The sequence below is a fragment of the Epinephelus lanceolatus genome, chromosome 15 (assembly GCF_041903045.1).
Source record: "Epinephelus lanceolatus isolate andai-2023 chromosome 15, ASM4190304v1, whole genome shotgun sequence".
In the NCBI taxonomy this organism is placed as follows: Eukaryota; Metazoa; Chordata; class Actinopteri; order Perciformes; family Serranidae; genus Epinephelus; species Epinephelus lanceolatus.
Window position 1 is genome coordinate 20189472 of NC_135748.1, and position 17847 is coordinate 20207318.

Here is a 17847-nt window from a genome sequence, read left to right on the forward strand (position 1 = left end):
TGAGAACAGAGGTATTTCTGGGATGGATGGAGATCCAGGTTGACATTAATTTCGGCCTGGCCTTGACTAATGTAACTATCTCCACGTAGGAGTTCAAGGGGCTTTTCACTGGATGAATAGGTGACGGAAGATGGATTTTCCATCCGCTTTTGTTGAAAAGGTAAGGGCATCAGCTGAGGAAGTGGAGGCCGGAGCAGGAAATGGAACAAAGATGTGAAGTTGCTCAGTGAATAAATGCTGGTACTCATAGTCTAAACATCTCAAATACAACTAAATTGAAAAATTATATATTAATATTTTTTAAAAAAACAACTACAAATCTCCAATCGAGAATTAGCCACTGTATTACGAGAAAATACACACAAGGTGAGCGCAAGGTGATAAAGAAACTGTCATGTACGTGGTTAACATTAACTTAGCATGTTGTTTGCCCTAAGTGCTATAGAACAATGTGATAAAGGGCTGGCAAAGACAGCTCCTTTGTTTTCCTCTCATTAGAGAGGGCCGTCTCACACTCCACCCTTGACTGCCTCGTTATTCCTTTAATTAATCAGTTCTCATCAACGGCACCCTCTTATTCTTTCAAGGGCTCTACATCCCACTATTTACTGCCTCCATTTTCCTCCAGCAATCCTGCATGTGTTTCTTTTATCATTTCGGAAAAGGCTTTCACCTCCCCCAAAAAGTCCCTGCGTCCTCCTGCCTTCTCTGCCTGGGACCCCTGTCTGATTATTATGCCATTAAGCCTCTCCTCCTCTCCTCTGAAAGAGCAGCAGGGTCCCTCTCCAATCTAAAGAAGTCCTGGGTTTTTTTCCCCTCCTTTCCCTGAAATTACCCGGCGACGCGTGCCTGAGTTTCTAATTGGCATGCCCGTCCCTGGAGACGGCCCCCTCCCTTCTTCCTAATGAAAAGCCTCGGCCTTAATTACACTTTCCAAACGCTGATTGTTATTGACAAAACTCCTGTGGCTCGGACAAACGACGGCAGATTAGCTCCATTACAGGCAGCCCTCCAAGAAGAGAAAGAGAGGGATTTCAAATCGACAATGCAAAGTGAGGGGGGGAAAAAAGAGGAGCTTTCAATTTTTTTCCATGTACCTTCCTCTTAATTGTTTGGGCCATTGCTCCACTTAAGATGTCTCTTTCTTCCCCAATGCCTTTTTTCTGTTCCATTGTGTTGCCGTCAGTGTACTTTTAGTGAGGGGACAAAAGCCCAGTTATGTTACTTGAGAAAAAATGTTCATCTTTTGTCAATAGACAGGATTGCTGATGGCAGCATGGGTAAACAGGAGGATTTGGCCTAATGCTTTTGTTTGCCTGCAAAAGGTACATAGACTGTCTAAAGCTGATAGGGCTGTAAGGTCCAAAATCAACACCTAACAAGCAGACAGACAGCCTCATCTCCATATAATGCCTGCAATCATTTGTTGATGAAAATTTACAGAAAGCAATGGATAAAACATGTCAGATTCTTTAGTTTAAATATCAAATTCTTCCACTCTCAATCATCTAATCTCACCATACCTCAACCCTTTGGCTCGTTTTACCTGTTTTATCTAGTTTTTCCACTGTATTTATTGCACTGCTAAGCCGGCAGAGCTTAGACCTGGGCAGCTGTGCCTGTTGTGCGGATTTTTTTTTTTCCAGGCTCAACAATATCTCCGTCTTCCTGATTAATCTGGAGCAGAGCGCACAGTTTCACAGTGGGGGGCCTTTCATTGCCTCTCTAATGAGAAGCTGTGATACATTATGCCTTGCAGATAGCCAATCGCACCCTAGTCTCAAGTCACACACTCATGCACACAAACACAAAACAGGACAGGGATAATAAAGCACATTCTCTGAGCCCCCCAAGGCATCTGGGCAAACAGCCCCTACACTCCGCCAAATCTGACCTCTGAGCGATGATGTCATGGCCACCGTACAACACCAACCATGACAGATGATGTGATCATACCTACATTTGTGAGCTGTCCCATGTCAAAATATCCTTCTGGTTTCTGTTTATTTTTTTAAAACCAGTGCAGTGGATGTTTTTAAAATGCAGTTATTTGATAATCACTAAATAAGTTTGTAATGTCATCCTGTCGTAGTTAGGTATTGTAGATTCTAATGGAACCAAAAACAAACATCTTTATGGAGGCTGCTGGTCTCAGGAGGCAGAGAAGACATGTTTCACACTCCAGTGATTTTTTTTACATAGCAAATTGCTTGGACTGAGTATGTTTCAGTGTTGTTGTAAGGCCAAAGGTGTCTTGTATGGAGGGTGTTTTTATGTCTGGTGATGCAGCAACATGGGATGAAGTAACTCGTATTGAGTGTTTGTACGGGGGGGGGGGGGGGGGGGGGGGGGGGGCGAGAGGAGAAAAATACCTTGTATTGTCCTTTTAAAAAAGGCTTTGCAGGCCTCACATGAGGCCACCCCATAGTGATACCCTGAGGCTATATCTCCACAGACCAGGCACAGCCTCTTGGGGAGGGAGTTCAACATGTATTCGCACTTTATGGACGAGTCCTCCATGATGGTGCTGGAGCAGTCGTCATAGCGCTTGCGGCAGGTGCCGGCCCCGAGCCCGCTGGGGGTGAACATAGGAGGAGAGTCCAGGCCGTTTGAGTGGCTGTTCATGGCGCTGACATAGCCACCACTGGCGTCTGAGTTGCCGCTGGGGCTATGGTGGCTGACCGTGTCAATGACCGAGGAGGGACTGGATGGCTCTGTCTTGATGTAGGACCCACAACTGGAGGGTAGGTGCCGGTCATCAGCGGCCATTCTATTCAGCAGCCTGAGGGATGGGGTGAGAGACGGAGGGGGAGGGTTGATGGGAGAGGGAGGAGGAGAAGAGGAAGATGATTAGCAGAGGTCTTTGGAGATTACAAATGAATCTCATCAACCAGTGGAGTGACATACATGCCTAAACAGCAAAATACTCAACAGACATTAGGTACAAATTATTATGATTCTGTGGCGATTTGTGACAATTACAACATAAATGCTCTTTACATTTAAATATACTTCGCAGGAGTTATCAGTTACTGTTTGTAAACAGTATCACCAGCAAAAGTGAAGCCAACCCCAGATTCTTTTTTGCTATATTAGCGTTTCTTGGTCGCTGCGCCCACGATTTTTGTAGCTTGCTTGCTGCCTATGGTCTGGCACTTGGTCGCACTTGCTACCTTTACATAAAGTTCCAACCTCACCTGGTGCTTTGCCCGTAAGATCTAAAATTACAAACACTTGTATCCACTGATGAATTTAAGGGCATCATAAAGAATGTGATGATATGCTTTTTTTCTTGTTTCATTGTGGATTTTTGTATTATATGTTATATTTGTTGCATTTTAAATGTGTTTCAACTGGTTGCTACCTTGGGCAGGTCTCTCTTGTAAAAGTGATGGGACTTCCTGATTAATTAAATAAATAAACGTCCCGAACACAGCAAAGAAAGAGGAAAATGCAGCCAGAAGACAGAGTCTCTGCAGATTAATACACCGCCACACACTTCTAAGGGGGTCATATGTGATGATTGAGAGGAAATACTTCTGTCTATACCTTATTTATTAGGAAAATCCTGCATAGTATCATGGTAGGTAGGATTTTTGTGGTCAGACAGTTTTTATTAGCTAAATCCCAATTAAATGTTTTGCATATAGGGTTGCAGCGGTATAAAATGAAAATTGACTGTTATGATACCATGAACATTTGCTTATTTACAATGTTGTATTGGAGGGAAAAAAAGCAAGCGGATGGAGAATCTCACCTGCGCATCATCTTTTCTCCTTGACTGCCTGTCAGACTTTTAAAGCTTTTGTTCAACCAAAAAAAAACTTCTGTTATCATTCCTTTAAGGGTCATTGTAACTGATAATAATAACCGTGTAATACCGTGATATTTTCTGATACATTTACCATACCATAAAAATCTTACACCGTTGCAACCCTTGATTGCGTATCTACGTTTGTCATGTGTCTGTTTTTTTAGTCTTTCCAATGTTCTGTTCTTTACACCTCTATGTGTCCTAACCTTCCCTATAAACCAGTGAACCAGAGGGAGGATCCTAAGTGCTTCATTAGCCACACACCACGACAGCTGAAAAAGCGCTCCAGTGTACAACTACACACAACTACAACACGCACGTCCACACACACCGCTGCACACATGCCCAAACACAGTACAAACACACAGACAGAGAGAAAGGAAAGTGGAAGAGAGAGACGGGGAGAGATAGAGAGAGGAGAGAGCACTCAAATAACTTAACACGCAAGTGCACACACACAAACACACACAGAGCGCATCAAGTCTGGGGCATCTCCATAGTTTAGAGCACAGAGTGGACCTTGGCTTGTCTCCTTGAGTCAGCAGTCAACCAAAAGGAAACATGATGGCAAGATATTGACTTTTTCACTGTCTGCCTAATAACTGTATTTTGGAGTACATGGAATATGATGCTGTAACGTGTGCAGACTAAAGTGCAGCCTTTTGGCTGTGGCCACAAAATGCACTCTGAAGCCTTCCTTGCCCATATAAATCTATTTCAGTCTCACTCTATAACCTTTAACTTGAAATTGCACTGGGAGGACAATGGGGGGGAAAAACTTAGCCTGGACATGTTGAGCTCATTGTTTCCGTCCGCTAAGAGAGTGAACTAAAGGGGTGGACTGCTGGAGGAGATGGATAACTCAATGTATTGGGGATGCCGTGTAGACACAGTGACCTCTTCGGGTCAAGGCGAGGTCGCACACTTACATACACACACACCCCTTTGCATTAGGTACCACGGAAGGGGTGAAAGGTCACCTGCACTTGCTTGCATTAACAAAATTGAGCCTTGCATGGCTTATGCAAATTCAGACACAGGGGCTCCTAGTGAGTGGCAGCTAGACAGCCCGAAGTTGTGCCTTAGCACATTAGTTCCATTAGCATATTGCCAACTAATGGTAATGTTTACATATTTGACATGTCAGTTTACCATCAGCACAGGGAGAGGGGGCCGTTCCCTGCTGGGCTCTCTCTGCCTGATTGGACAGTAGCTGTCTGTCTAAGAGTGCTTCAGAGGAAACAGGAAACGAGAGGCCTCCGCCGTGTCCCCTATCGGTCGGCCGGACTGCCTCTTGCTCTCTGAGGCTGATTTAATTGTGAGGGTGGGTGACAGAAGGGTTCAGGCCCAGGGGTCAGTGGGTCAACCTTATTTTCTCACCCTGGCTTCCTAGGCCCGTGGAGATGGGGGTCAGCGTGTCAAATTAAATCTCATTCCCAGGTTTCCCTCCCTGCTGTCATGTATATTCATCGGAGCTCCAGGTGCCTACCACTTCTGGAAATTCACAAAAAGGTTAACTGCTAAAATAAATAATAAAAAATGCCCCCTGTTAAAACCGTTGACCTTGTGGAATAAGCCCTTTGCCTGAGCACTCCTGGAATTCTTCTTGTAATATAAAGCCTTCACTGTATAAAACTGATACACAACTACCACTGTGCTGGAGAACATGCTGTCCAATTTAGTCTTCCTTTCAGCTGCCTTTAATTTAAACAATGCAAGAAAAAAATTATTTTTACTGGTGGCATCGGGGGCGGTTATTCAGATTTGCTGTTTTAAAAATGGTCCACTTGTACTCTTAAATGTCCTTGCAGACAGAAATTGAAAAAGTGACTCCATTTCATGCCTTTCTAAAATAGAACTTGCCGCTCTTGATAATGAATGCAGATTGCATCCCCATAAATTAATGCACGGCTCTGTGTTCATCTGCTTTATGTTCTCTGTTTCAGATGGATATGTGCACCTGTGCGATAGGGCACCTGCACTTGGCTTATTAAAGGCTATATATTAAAACGCGGGAGCACAAGATGGCTCCATTTAGCTTTTATTTCACAAATTCAGAGTAAGCTTAACCCCGGTTCAAAGGCCATCTTCAGGGTGACACTTAGCATAATTGCATAAGTGTCTTAACTGTTTCCCCTCCAGCTCAATGTGGTCATTTATAATAAATGTGCTGGCTAGAATCCCCTTAACTCATGCTCGCTATGACACATTATACCACTGCTATGCTTATGTTTTTAACAAGCCTGCATATATTGATTAATGATACTGAGGGAATACTAACCACTTGAACCTGGCGTATTAATCAAATAGTCTAAAATATTTCTATAAATATTCGTAATCTCTAATGGGACAGGTCCAATTTAAATCTATAAATACCATTGTATGGGAAAATGAATTATGAGCATTAAATAGTTTGACAGCAGCAATAGTTGTAATAAATAATTCAATATGTGGGGCAGGTGCTAATTACTTTTGGGTGCTACACAGACAGAGCAGACAGGAAAGGGTCTGCTGAACTAACTGAGACTTGATGCTGTAAAATCTATAGTTCTAACTTCCTTCCTTCTTTCCTCAAGGTAAGAGCATTTCAAATTCTGCTGCCTGGCTGCCCAAAGGAGCAGCGCTCGTCTAAGATACAGTATCTCTCCCTCTCGCCTTTTCTCTCTCTGTTCCTCCTCCTTTTGTTCCCTTTGTACTGATCAAAATTCATGCTGAGTAGTGGGTTATGGGCCCACAAACGCACACTGCGCAGTTTGGTTTTAATCTGATTCCACCTGGCCCTCCTAACAGCATTTCAGATCCCTAATATCATTCCACTGGTGCTGCTGTGACCAGGATTAGCTGGCCTAATGATCTGGCAGCTCGTCTCGCACTCTCTGTTCCTCCACTTCCGAGAGGAGAACCGAGGAGCGCTCATTCTCTCACGTCTCTCTCGCCTGCGAGCGAAAACTCTGAACGTTGGATGACACCGTCGTAAGAACGCAGAACATTCAGGATGTAATTGAGCCAATTTGTAAGTATTCCTGCTGAGAGCTTCCTGCTCACTACAGGAGGATACTGACATCCTCCGCTGTTCTCTGGGTAACTACAGCTCTCGCTCCGTTTCATGTGTAAATCACAAGCACACACACAAACCCGTGCTAGAGGCTCAACTCAAAGAGTGAGCAAATTCCTGATGTCCTTTTCACTCTCAAGGCCACCAGATGCCAAAAACACCATTTTATAACATTTGCTAACCTCATCCCGGAGTGTCACATCCTTGCTACCTGATCAGACTGGGCAAGTGGAGGGGAAGGGGCGGGTGGTGGAGGTGGGGGTTGACATCTGCAGGCAGGGTGATCGTGATATCAGATGCCCCAGTAGGGGCAGATCTGTCTGGAGGGCCCCAGGCGATGTGGCCTGATAAGCCACTGGCCCCAGAGTCAGCGCTGGTAGGACGAACTCAATTAGCTCCTGACAGACCTCCTCTCAGTCGGGCTCAGCCTCCCCGCCACAGCAAGAACCCACTGGCAGCTGCCACACTGACCTCTCCTCCAGGGGCCACTGCCACCTTTTACCGCTCCAACACACAGCCGGGGATTCATTTTTAGGAGAGCAGACGCCACGCTGAAATTCTGCACAGCCCGACTAAAGTCCCAGAAATATGTTCGGTAGTGTGTGTGCCACCAAGGGTGCCTAGTGTGTGTTCTCACAGGGGAAAATGGAGATGAAAAGGGACTCAGACAGGGGGTGGGGTGGGGTGGCTCTTGGGAGAAATGAGGGGAATGGAAATTCCAAAACACACTTAGCTGAAATATGGAGGACGCCTCTCTGTCTAACTGGTCCCAGGTTAATGACCATCAGGGGAATAAAGGGCCAAAAGACTCTTGGGGTGCATGTGTAATGCATGTGTATCTGTATCAATGTTGCATTGGCTTATGTGCTCATTGGTCAGAGTGTGTGTTTGTGTTGCAGACAGAATATGAAAGATGGAAATATAGCAGGGAGGAGAGTAGGGGTGGGTGGGTGTGGGGTTTGATGGCTGTGGTTTGGTTGGAGGCAAGCCCGGCACTCCATAGGGACCCATTCTAATCTATGAGGGAGAGGCCCCTAATTTTGGAGTTTCTCATTCATTAGTCCTGCTCTGGCAGAGAGAGGAGGGAGCGGAGGAGGTGGACCTGAAGGGAGGGGAGGGGCCTCTTTATTAACGGATATGCCAGACACTCAGGAGAAGCTGACAGAGATTTATGATGTGCAGATCTATGGAGGCAAACAAAAGGGAAGTGGAGGAGACAGAAAAACAGGAAAAGAGGGGAAGAGAAAGTAAGCGATACATGAGGGGGAGAGAGAGAAGAGATAGAGAGAGAGAGAGCGGTGTTTATGGTACCAATGGAGAGCGAGGGCCCTGGATCAATAGTCCGTAGGCTGGGGGCTCGTGCAGGGTTACCACTGGGGGGGACCATGCTGCTCTGTGGCCTGGGCAATTAAGTTTTTCAGTCTCCAGCAGAGGATTATATTTAGCCGCTCCACAGCGATGTCACTGTAGTCTTTATAAAGCTATGAGCTCACTCCACTACGACAACATGAGCCCCATGCTCCAGCGGCACCACAAGATAGCGCTGGCCAAGAAGCAGATCACATCTATTGATCCCCCCCCTCTTGCTCCTTCCTGCTGCTGGCAGGAAAGAGAGAGCCTCTTGTGATACAGGCGCTGCTGTTTGTCTGACGTAAACTGTCTGGGCCGCACTGGGCAGATCTAGTTCTTATAAGAGGGCTGAGTTCAGGATGTTGAGAGAAGCAAATGGCTAATGACAGAGCTACTGTCAGTGGGGGATGTGAGAGAGTTGTCTAAACTTCCCGCTGTGGAGAGCAAAGAGTTAACAGTCTGTGCAGACCCTGCGGGGAAGCTCCCCGCAGAATTAGACGGCTCATCACACTGAATGTAAAAAAGAAGTTCAGTGATAAGTCTAGCCTGCCATGCAGTACATTTGGGATCAAATTTCTAATTCGGCCTTTTCATTAGAAAAGATTAGTTTCCATTACACCCATTATGTGGCATGGCCATGGTATAATTTAACAACACACATTTACAATGGCCCATGATAACTAGAAAAAGTAATTATAGTCCGCTACTGGCAAAAATCACCCTTAAAAACAGTCTCTAATTATCAGCGTTTTGTATATTAAGACTCCTCCAGGGCTGGTGGAGGTAAAGACATCAGAGACAACCTGGTGTTGTGTGATATGTCACTGATACACTGATGCAAATATCCCAATACACTCTTGCAGTGCTGAGGCACAGGTGGATCCTTCCTTTGCAACAATACATGTTTTAACTATTCTAGTTTATGACAGTTCAACTATTTTTCACTTTATGACTGATTAACATTTGAATGAGGGAACATGTTACTGAAAAGACCATTTTTACACTTGTTTGGCTATAATAATACGTGGAGCTGAGTGTTTTCCTCGTGTTACACACACGGTATTGTGCAAGATATTGTTTTGTCACAGAATCTCCTGCATCATGACGCCATCATCAACACTGTCTAGACAAAATATCATAAGTAGTGTCGTCAAAATATTGATTTATTGAAACATTTTTTTCTCTTATTATTAAACTCTTATCAATGTAACTAACACTATTGTATGCCATCAATGTCAGTGTTTCACTATAGTATTGAATATGGTATCAAATATCAGTATTTTTCAAGGTATCATATCAAAGTTATAAATTCCAGTATCGTGACACTAATCATTAGTTACCTCAGCCACTCATGAAAATTGTGATTTTCCTTCATTTACGTATGTAATATGATAATATCATGAATGGATAAAGTAAAAGATCCAAAGTAGGGATGCCCCGATCCAATACTGATAATGGATATCGGGCCGATACTGATTCATACAGCTGGATCAGGCATTAGTTAGTATGTTTAAGGCTGATTACACATGGCTATACTATGCCATGCATCAGAAGTGCGTTATTAGACTGCACAGCTGACGGAGCTAACAACAGACATATCAGCTGTTTGGAGGCATTTCAATTTTTTTTTTTTATATCTACAAGTGTTGTCACGATACTGGAATTTATAACTTTAATACAATACCTTGAAAAATATCAATATTCAATACGATTTTGGATACAACATATTGAGAAAACTGACACTGAGGGCATAACATTTAAAATGAAAATAAAAAAAAATAGTAAACATTAACAATAATTAAAACTTCATAAACTAACATTTCATACATTAACATTAAAGGAAACAATATTCTTGTGGAAGTGAACATCTTAGAAAGCCTCTGAGATTTTCATGTGTTTAAAATGCAGTCAAGTGCAAGTAAAAAACAAAACTGTGCTACAAAATCCTCTATATAATCAGAGCGAATGACACGAGTGACTAGAAGACAGCACTGTGAGTGAGTGAGAGGAGGCGAAGCTATGGGGGCGCTATAACTGTGTGTGTGTGTCAACTCTGTTTGAGAGAAGAGAGATCGAGATAAAGTCCTATCAATAGCAACGATACTTTGGACAATGAGCATACGAACGATATGTATCAATAAATCGTTATTTTTGACAGCTGTAATATCTATGTATTAGTTATATTTTGTTTTACAAAGTTAGGAACGCAATGTTTCAGTCATGTCTGATGTTGCCTCACACATAATAGAAAGGTCCCAGTCACTTTCACACAGTGAAGAGATCAGTGAACCTCTAATTCAAAGAACACCAAAGTGTCATCTCTGTTGTTAAAGAAGTAAAAAGAAGAAAAGAAACAACAAGAATTTGGTGATATGCACCCAAATAACTGACCAGGCTGATGTCGCAGGGATAAGACTTAAAATTCTGTTTTATGCTACAAAAGCCTTTTAAGACGAGGTTTTGTTTAACTGCCATAAATTATGTGGAAAGCCAGCAGATATCAACCACAGCACACCTCTCACGTACTCTCCGTAGGGTTCCTTATGTAAAATAAAGAGGGGGGATTATAAAATATGAATGATGGAAACTTGAGCAAAAGAGCCAGACTGGTTAATTTTATCAGAGAGGTGAAGGATATTCCTGATTATGTTGCATGTCTTTTGCATCGTGTGTGTGTGTGTGTGTGTGTGTGTGTGTGTGCATGTGTGTGTGTCACAAACAGAAAGAAATATTATTGTAAAGGGTTAAGGCTATTTAACACAGTCCAGTGTAAATCACAGGTTTAGACACAGTGACTGTGCGTACAGGAGGACGGAGGCATAGAGCCATGCATGAAATTACTTCATTAATCTTCTTCTGATAGGCCGTCCTTGTTTAGGGGGGAACTCTACCTGCTTAAAACAAAGAGCCCACCATGCCTCCATCATAAATTGTCCTCTTCATATGAAGAGGGGCCAAATACAAACAGACAAACACACATGCACACACGTACACTGCAAAATTAACAGGCCAAAATTAGCAGGTTTATCAGGTGTCCAGGATCATTTTAAAGGCAATCAGATGCGTAAATGTTTGTACAGGTTCACGGTCAGTGTGTCAGCACGCCACATAAGTTAGATTAAAATAACATGCATGATAACACATGATCATCAAATTTAACTTGATTTCTCACATTTATAAAATGTTGTTTTGTAGCACACATTTCAAACAATTCCAACATGAATTGATGCTGCTCACAACACTACTGCTGTGACTGTCTGCCACAGCAGCAGACACAGTCATAGCAATAGCCTCTAGCTTTTTACAGGCTCATCTCTACCAGCTGCCACACATTCCCCATAAATAGTGCTGGTAATAAAAAGACGGGTGGGCCTAACTGATTTATACGGTAGTGTCCACCACCATACCATTCAGGAATAATTAAACTTTGGGGATATTTCCTGAATTAATGTCTCCTTCAGGGGGCAATCTAAACATACATTTCAGCGTTCGCCACGTCTGGTGTCACCGGATGTACTGGGAGGGAGGGACTCTCCAAGTGGCAGGTTCAACAGCCAGACACTCAATGTGACCATTCGATCGCACTTAGCGCTGTAGGGATGGTCTTATAAGGAGGCATTTTAATGTGAACGTGTTTTGTGAGCGACAAAAAATACACACAGATGCACACAAGCAGGCAGGAGTACATACTGAGAAGCAAACACACACACATACACACTTTTACACTAACAAAACTGTCAGTTATCAGATGAAATGATTGTGTAAGTGAAGTTGTAAACAAGAGATTTTATGAGACATGAGACAAACAAAGTTACCTGTAATGAATAACATTTTGTGCAACAGAGAGTTATAGCCTAGCCTCATAATCAGATTGAAACTGAGATGAAAGCACCATCAGTTTAAACAAATAAGTCAAATGACAGGCCATCGTTCAAAAAAGCAAAGGGAAAAAATTAGTTTATAAAGTAAGAATACATTTGGGTTTATGTTGCATCAAAAATATAATGAAGACCATTTAGTTCTGATGTCTAGGAACAGGATTTTACAGCTGTGTTTTGAGCCACTTGCAGATTACCTGTAATATGAGCAATGCATATTTGAAATGGGTCGAGAGACTAGAATACGCAGTGGCAATCCTAAACTCTTGGGGGCCCTGGGCATCGAGCCCCCCATGCCCACAGAAAATCTAAGTAAAAAATGCATACGGTCAATTTTGCTTGATCAAAAGTCACAATAATTTATCAAAAAATAATAAATAACACCATGAGCACACATACACATCTCCGTATTTGAACATTTAGCTATAATACGCAAGCTAGAAGAGGATTTTCGGGGCAGCAGCAGTGCACTGTAGAGCCTTCATGGAAGGTATAATGGGGTTTATATATGTCACTGCAAATGTGCCAATATCAGTGGCCATCGGGGGCCCCTTTTCCCAAATTTCTTTGGGTGGCCCCCAAACATTTGCCTGACAGCGTGCCACTGCAAATTCGTCAATACAGATTTGCTCAGCAGAGAGAAACTAGGCCCACAGTGGCTGGCTTTTTGCACACTGCCATGTTAATGGATGGTTATTGGTCACATCTACTTCCCTTGGGCAAATCAGGGATGACTGATAGTAGTACTCTCTCTCTGTTTCAAAGACCCACTCATAACATAGCTACTGTAAGTGTGTACACTGCATTAGTCTTTTTAAATGAACAGTCTTAAACAGCTGATGATGCCACGCTATTCAGATTACATAAACACACTGGGATGTGTGTTTTAAAATGAGCGTAAAACATTTAAATCACAGCTTTTCTGAGAGTGATGAGGAAAAAAAAGTACTTGGTCTAAAAGCTGTAATGGGTGCAAGGCTCGTCCCGGCTTTGTAGAGGAGACTTGGTGAAGCTGTCAGTGGGAATCAGAGCTGCTACTGTGACGGACGGTTTCAATATTGATTTCATAAATAAACAAAGCTAACCATCGATCCTAATGTTATTTTGCATTTCAATTACTGCTCCGAAACATAACCTTCAAACAACTGGCCGTTCAATACCAATAGCCTTCACTGATAAACACCCATATAGTTACCCACCTTACATCACATTTTCTTACCAAGTGTGAATTAGTGCGCCTAGAATTTTCACTCCGCTACATTCAGAGTGGTTGAAAAGCTGCAGCATTGCGGTGAGCATTCATATATTTCACACTACTAATGGAGCGAAGTGAAGGACACATGGCAAACACAGAAAACTTTACTTTAATGTTTTAAGTTTCTTGTATTGTGTTATTATAATATCTCTTTTCTTGACTCAGTTGTTTTTCTCAACTTCTGTGTTTTAGAGTGTGTGTGTGTGTGTGTGCAGACATGCATGTGTGTGTAAATGAAGAGGAGCCCTTCAATGTTGGAGCAACAGGAAGAAGTGCTGACGCACCGTGTCAGTGATAGCACTCTGCTGCCACAAGGGCATGAGAGCCCACGTAGGCTAGCATTATCCTTCTAGACTAATGGACCTAGTTATTTTTAAACAGATTCTCACACTGTGGTGGAGGTGTCCAAGGTTACCATGGATGAGAAATCAGGAGGGACGCGTGCGGTGACGGCTGGCGGTTTTCTGTGTGGGTGGATGTTGTGAGATAGCCAAAGAGGCATGGTAGCTAATCACTGAGAGGTGTAAAGGCCGAACATCAGATGGGGTCTCAAGAGACAGCATGTTATAATGACAGGAACTTCCAAAAATGTCCAATATCCAAAAATAAATGTCATACTTTCTGCAAACTTTCTGTTACATACGTGATGTTAGAAATAAACTTGCATTTTTACACAGATTTTTATGCACAATATTAAATATGGTGCTCTGGAATCCACATGAAGAATTATGAAAAAAAAAACAAGTCTGGATATTGCATGCTTTTCTTATGCTTATTTCTAATTAATTACCAATGAAATAGAGCACCCAAAGGTGGGGTAGAACTACCACAAATGAATGGTGAGTTTGATGCTGAAGCGACTTAATAAAAGCCAGCCTAAGCACTAACAAGTATGATCCTGAAAACATCTGAAGCTACAGAACAGTGCACATCCACAGAGTGTCAATATACTCTGCATCCCCATTTGGCCTGGAGAGGGACAACATGCTCTACCCTCCCCCCGCTCAGCCTGAGCTGAGTGACATATTTACAGTGAAAGTAATGATACTAGATACCAGAAATGAGAGGGCTCCAGCGTGGCCAGTGGACTCAGGAATCTCTCTAATGAATTGGACAACAAAGCCCTGTTGGTACAAGGAAGAAGTATTTAGAATTGAGTGACAGACTGAATTTTAAAACATTAGGTTTTCTTTTAAAAACAGCCCCTATAAGCTCGGGGAGATGAGGAGGGTGGGAGTGGGACAGGTGGACTGGCTGGTCAGCTGGGCTGGACGCTGCAGCTACAGAGGCCACCAGCTCCTGGCTCGTAGCGGGGCGGCCATTCTCGGCCAGGAGCCTCTTCTGGTAATGTATTCTGAAACCAAATTACCGTAAGCTGATCCCATCTGGATAGTGTCTGTGCACGGCTGCTTTGGTTACCCACCACTGCCTCTAGCCTGCGATAGCATCTCCATGAAGACAGCAAAAATCTGATTAACCCAATAACAATGAAACACTTGGTCAAAGAGCAAAGAGCTTTTAACTTAAGATACACTAATGCAATTCCCTCGCCTTGTTTTCTGAAACCTAATAAGAATCAAGCAGACGGACTGCTAGGGATGGGTGTTTGCAGGCTCTAATGCAGCAAGCTGGGAATGAAGTCAAATAAATTGAAATCTAATTCATCATTGTGTGCTAACTTCTTTCTGCTTCTCTAAAAAATACATTAAAAAGCTCTTATTTCACGAAGGGAAATTGGATAGCCTAGTTAGTTTACAGCAGTGGCGGTGCCAGGGCTTAAGGAAAGTGAGGGTGTTGATGGAGCATTTAGAAGCAGAAAGAAGTCACATCTCAATTCACTGCCGCTCAGACCGCGTGTGTTTTCTAGCGAGTACAGAGGAACTCAAACTGACAATCCTCAGCATTGGCTGACTTCTGAGTGGCGCGAACTGCCACTGCAATACAAGATCAACAATAAGCCTGTCAGACTCATACAGTAAATGGCTCGTCTCGCTGCATGAGCCAAGAGGTATTTAGACTCGAACATGTCGAGCAAAAGTAAATAACAGGTGGAGTATAATGGGCTGCATACCAGCGGCAATGTAAGGAAACAATTTTGAGAAAATACATATGTCAGAGAATTAAACGTGTCATCAGAATACTTGGTGAAAACTTGCATGCGCTCACGTTTCTAAATCTCGCCAGTGTGCAAAGAGACAAGAGGAGCGTGTCTGTCTACTCTGAAGGCAAAACTCTGTTTCCATCTAATTCCCAGGCAGTGGCGATGCCCCCGGGTCAATCTATAGAGAGTATACTACAGTGATTCCACCACAGTGCTGTGCTAATTACATGGAGCACATACGTCCCACTAATCCTCTCAGCCAAGCATCACGGACACATCCAGCCCACAGTGAGGGGCTGCAAATACCGCTGTACAATTAGCAGAAGAGAGCCACTGCTGAACCAAAATTAACAGCACACTCAGGCCAGTGCTGGAGAGATCCCACAAATAACTAACTGTTGGTGGGCAGACACATAATCAGGAAAATGTTTATTTACTATTTTCAATTCTAGATAAGTTATTGTGATGGATTTTTAGCTGAGGAGTGAGAAAAAAATACATGACATCCACATTTTACCACAAACAATTTCTACACACATCTACAGTGAGTCTCTGAAGTTTTTTATATATCAAATACCTGTTCACAGCTCAGCTTTAAAAGAGTAAATACCTTGTTCATCCTTATTTTAAATGTTACGTGCATCCAAATTAATCAAATAGTATGAAAATGAGACGCAATTTTTTTTTCTTGTGTGGAGTGTTGTTAAATATTAATCAGTATTTTCTTTTACTAAATACACAATGCAATTCAGTGCACACCATCACTTAATTTTTAATATGTAACTGGAAGAAATACCTTGCAAATCAACAAACATAAACATATATTACTAAAACATATTTTTGCATTTACAAATTTAGTAACTTTTTATTTCGTACTCAATAAATTCACTGTAACATTCGAGAGTAAAGTAAAAATTTAAAAAGTAAAAAAAACAATTCTGAATTTCGTCAGATTATCTGAAAGGAGATAAAGTCAAATAAAGTCGACTGAGACTGAAAACATTTTAAACTGATTATTTTCAACATCATCGAACATGTTTTCATGACTAATAATGTTTCTGCTTGTTGGAATGACTATGATTCAAAATGTGTTGGAAAGTGCATTTGCAGGCAAAATAATTTAAAAAAGGAAAAATATCAATGTCTCCTCACACTTCAGGATTATCCTGTATTAAAATTTTAAATATACATGTATAGTGTTGTGGTGTGAAGATCTGTTTTAAAACTAGACATTTATTTTAATAGTGCTTTACAATTTAGGGAATACTTTCAGGGAATACCACAATGTAAAATATAAATACACTTGTACATATAACAACTGACATGTTACAGAAATACACACTTTGTTACTGCTGTTTGTGAAAATGTGTATTTAGGTGTATCAGAGAGAGAGAAGTGAACTTATATAATCAATTTTGGAGAAAAAATTAAGGTGATTACTAAATGAATGTCTAAGATATTAATATGTTTTATAGAATGACTTTCTCAATTTGTAGGGATTAAAGCCCAAAGTAAGGAATATGTGTAAACACATGGGATGAGTAAAGCAATACACACTTACAACATCCAGTTGTCTAACTTGACACTAAATTATTTTCTGTTAGGTATTTTTACTGCATGTATTGCTTTAACATTTGATGAAATAAAAAATAATCTCTTCAATTATGGTGCCATTAAAAAATGCTCAGTGCATGAAAAGTTAAGTTACAAGAACAGTCAGTTTGGGCTGATAATAAGAATGCACAATCTAAACTGGAATGATGTGGACATTTCACAAGAAACAGATTAAAATTTAATTTTTCTAAACGCACTGAGTTATCAGGCAACTTTAACAGGTTATTGAAATATCTTTAAACATCTGATAGGTCCTCCACAAATCCCAACTTTTGCATTTTATCAATATTATCTATGGCATTTTATAAAATATATAATAAAGGATGATATAAAAATAATCTGTTAATTGAAACAGATAATCTTTACACAAGCCCAATGTTTTAGTGTGTTGTTCAAACATTAACAGGAATATGTTGAAGTAAGTATATAGAACTGTTTCCAATAAAAAATAAAATTAAAAAATATATTTTTCACAACTTAAGGTTTATTTTGTATTAACTGTAAGTTACTGATGGATTTACAGAGTTAAAGTGTGGCAGGTGCTGTGAGCTCGGACTGTCCCAGCAGCCAGGAACTGTTGAGACAGCAGCTTGCCTCGTGTGCCGCTGGCTGGGACAGACCTGCCGGCTCACTGAGGTTACAGGGTGCTTTCATTCGTCTTTCTCGGGCTACAAATATTACAGTGTGTAATTTATCCTCTCCAATTCCACGGATTCACGTTAATCTCATCTCCTTAAAATATTATTCTCTGCGGGCGGCCCGATCTAGGAACAAAGCCAT

General features: G+C 41.8%; 1 protein-coding gene across 6 annotated transcripts in view; it reads right to left on the bottom strand.

The window, feature by feature from the left end:
- Positions 1-17847, bottom strand: part of esrrb (estrogen-related receptor beta) — a 96519-nt gene that overhangs the window by 26954 nt on the left and 51718 nt on the right. For 3 of the 6 annotated variants that reach the window (XM_033643146.1, XM_033643144.2, XM_033643145.2), the window contains exons 2-3: positions 14408-14476; positions 2373-2782 (exon numbers count right to left, since the gene is read on the bottom strand). In XM_033643146.1, coding sequence (XP_033499037.1) covers positions 2373-2782; positions 14408-14476 — 479 coding nt within the window. The remainder of the gene's footprint in view (positions 1-2372; positions 2783-14407; positions 14477-17847) is intronic. The other 3 variants (XM_033643149.2, XM_078175030.1, XM_078175031.1) reach the window with 1 other exon arrangement.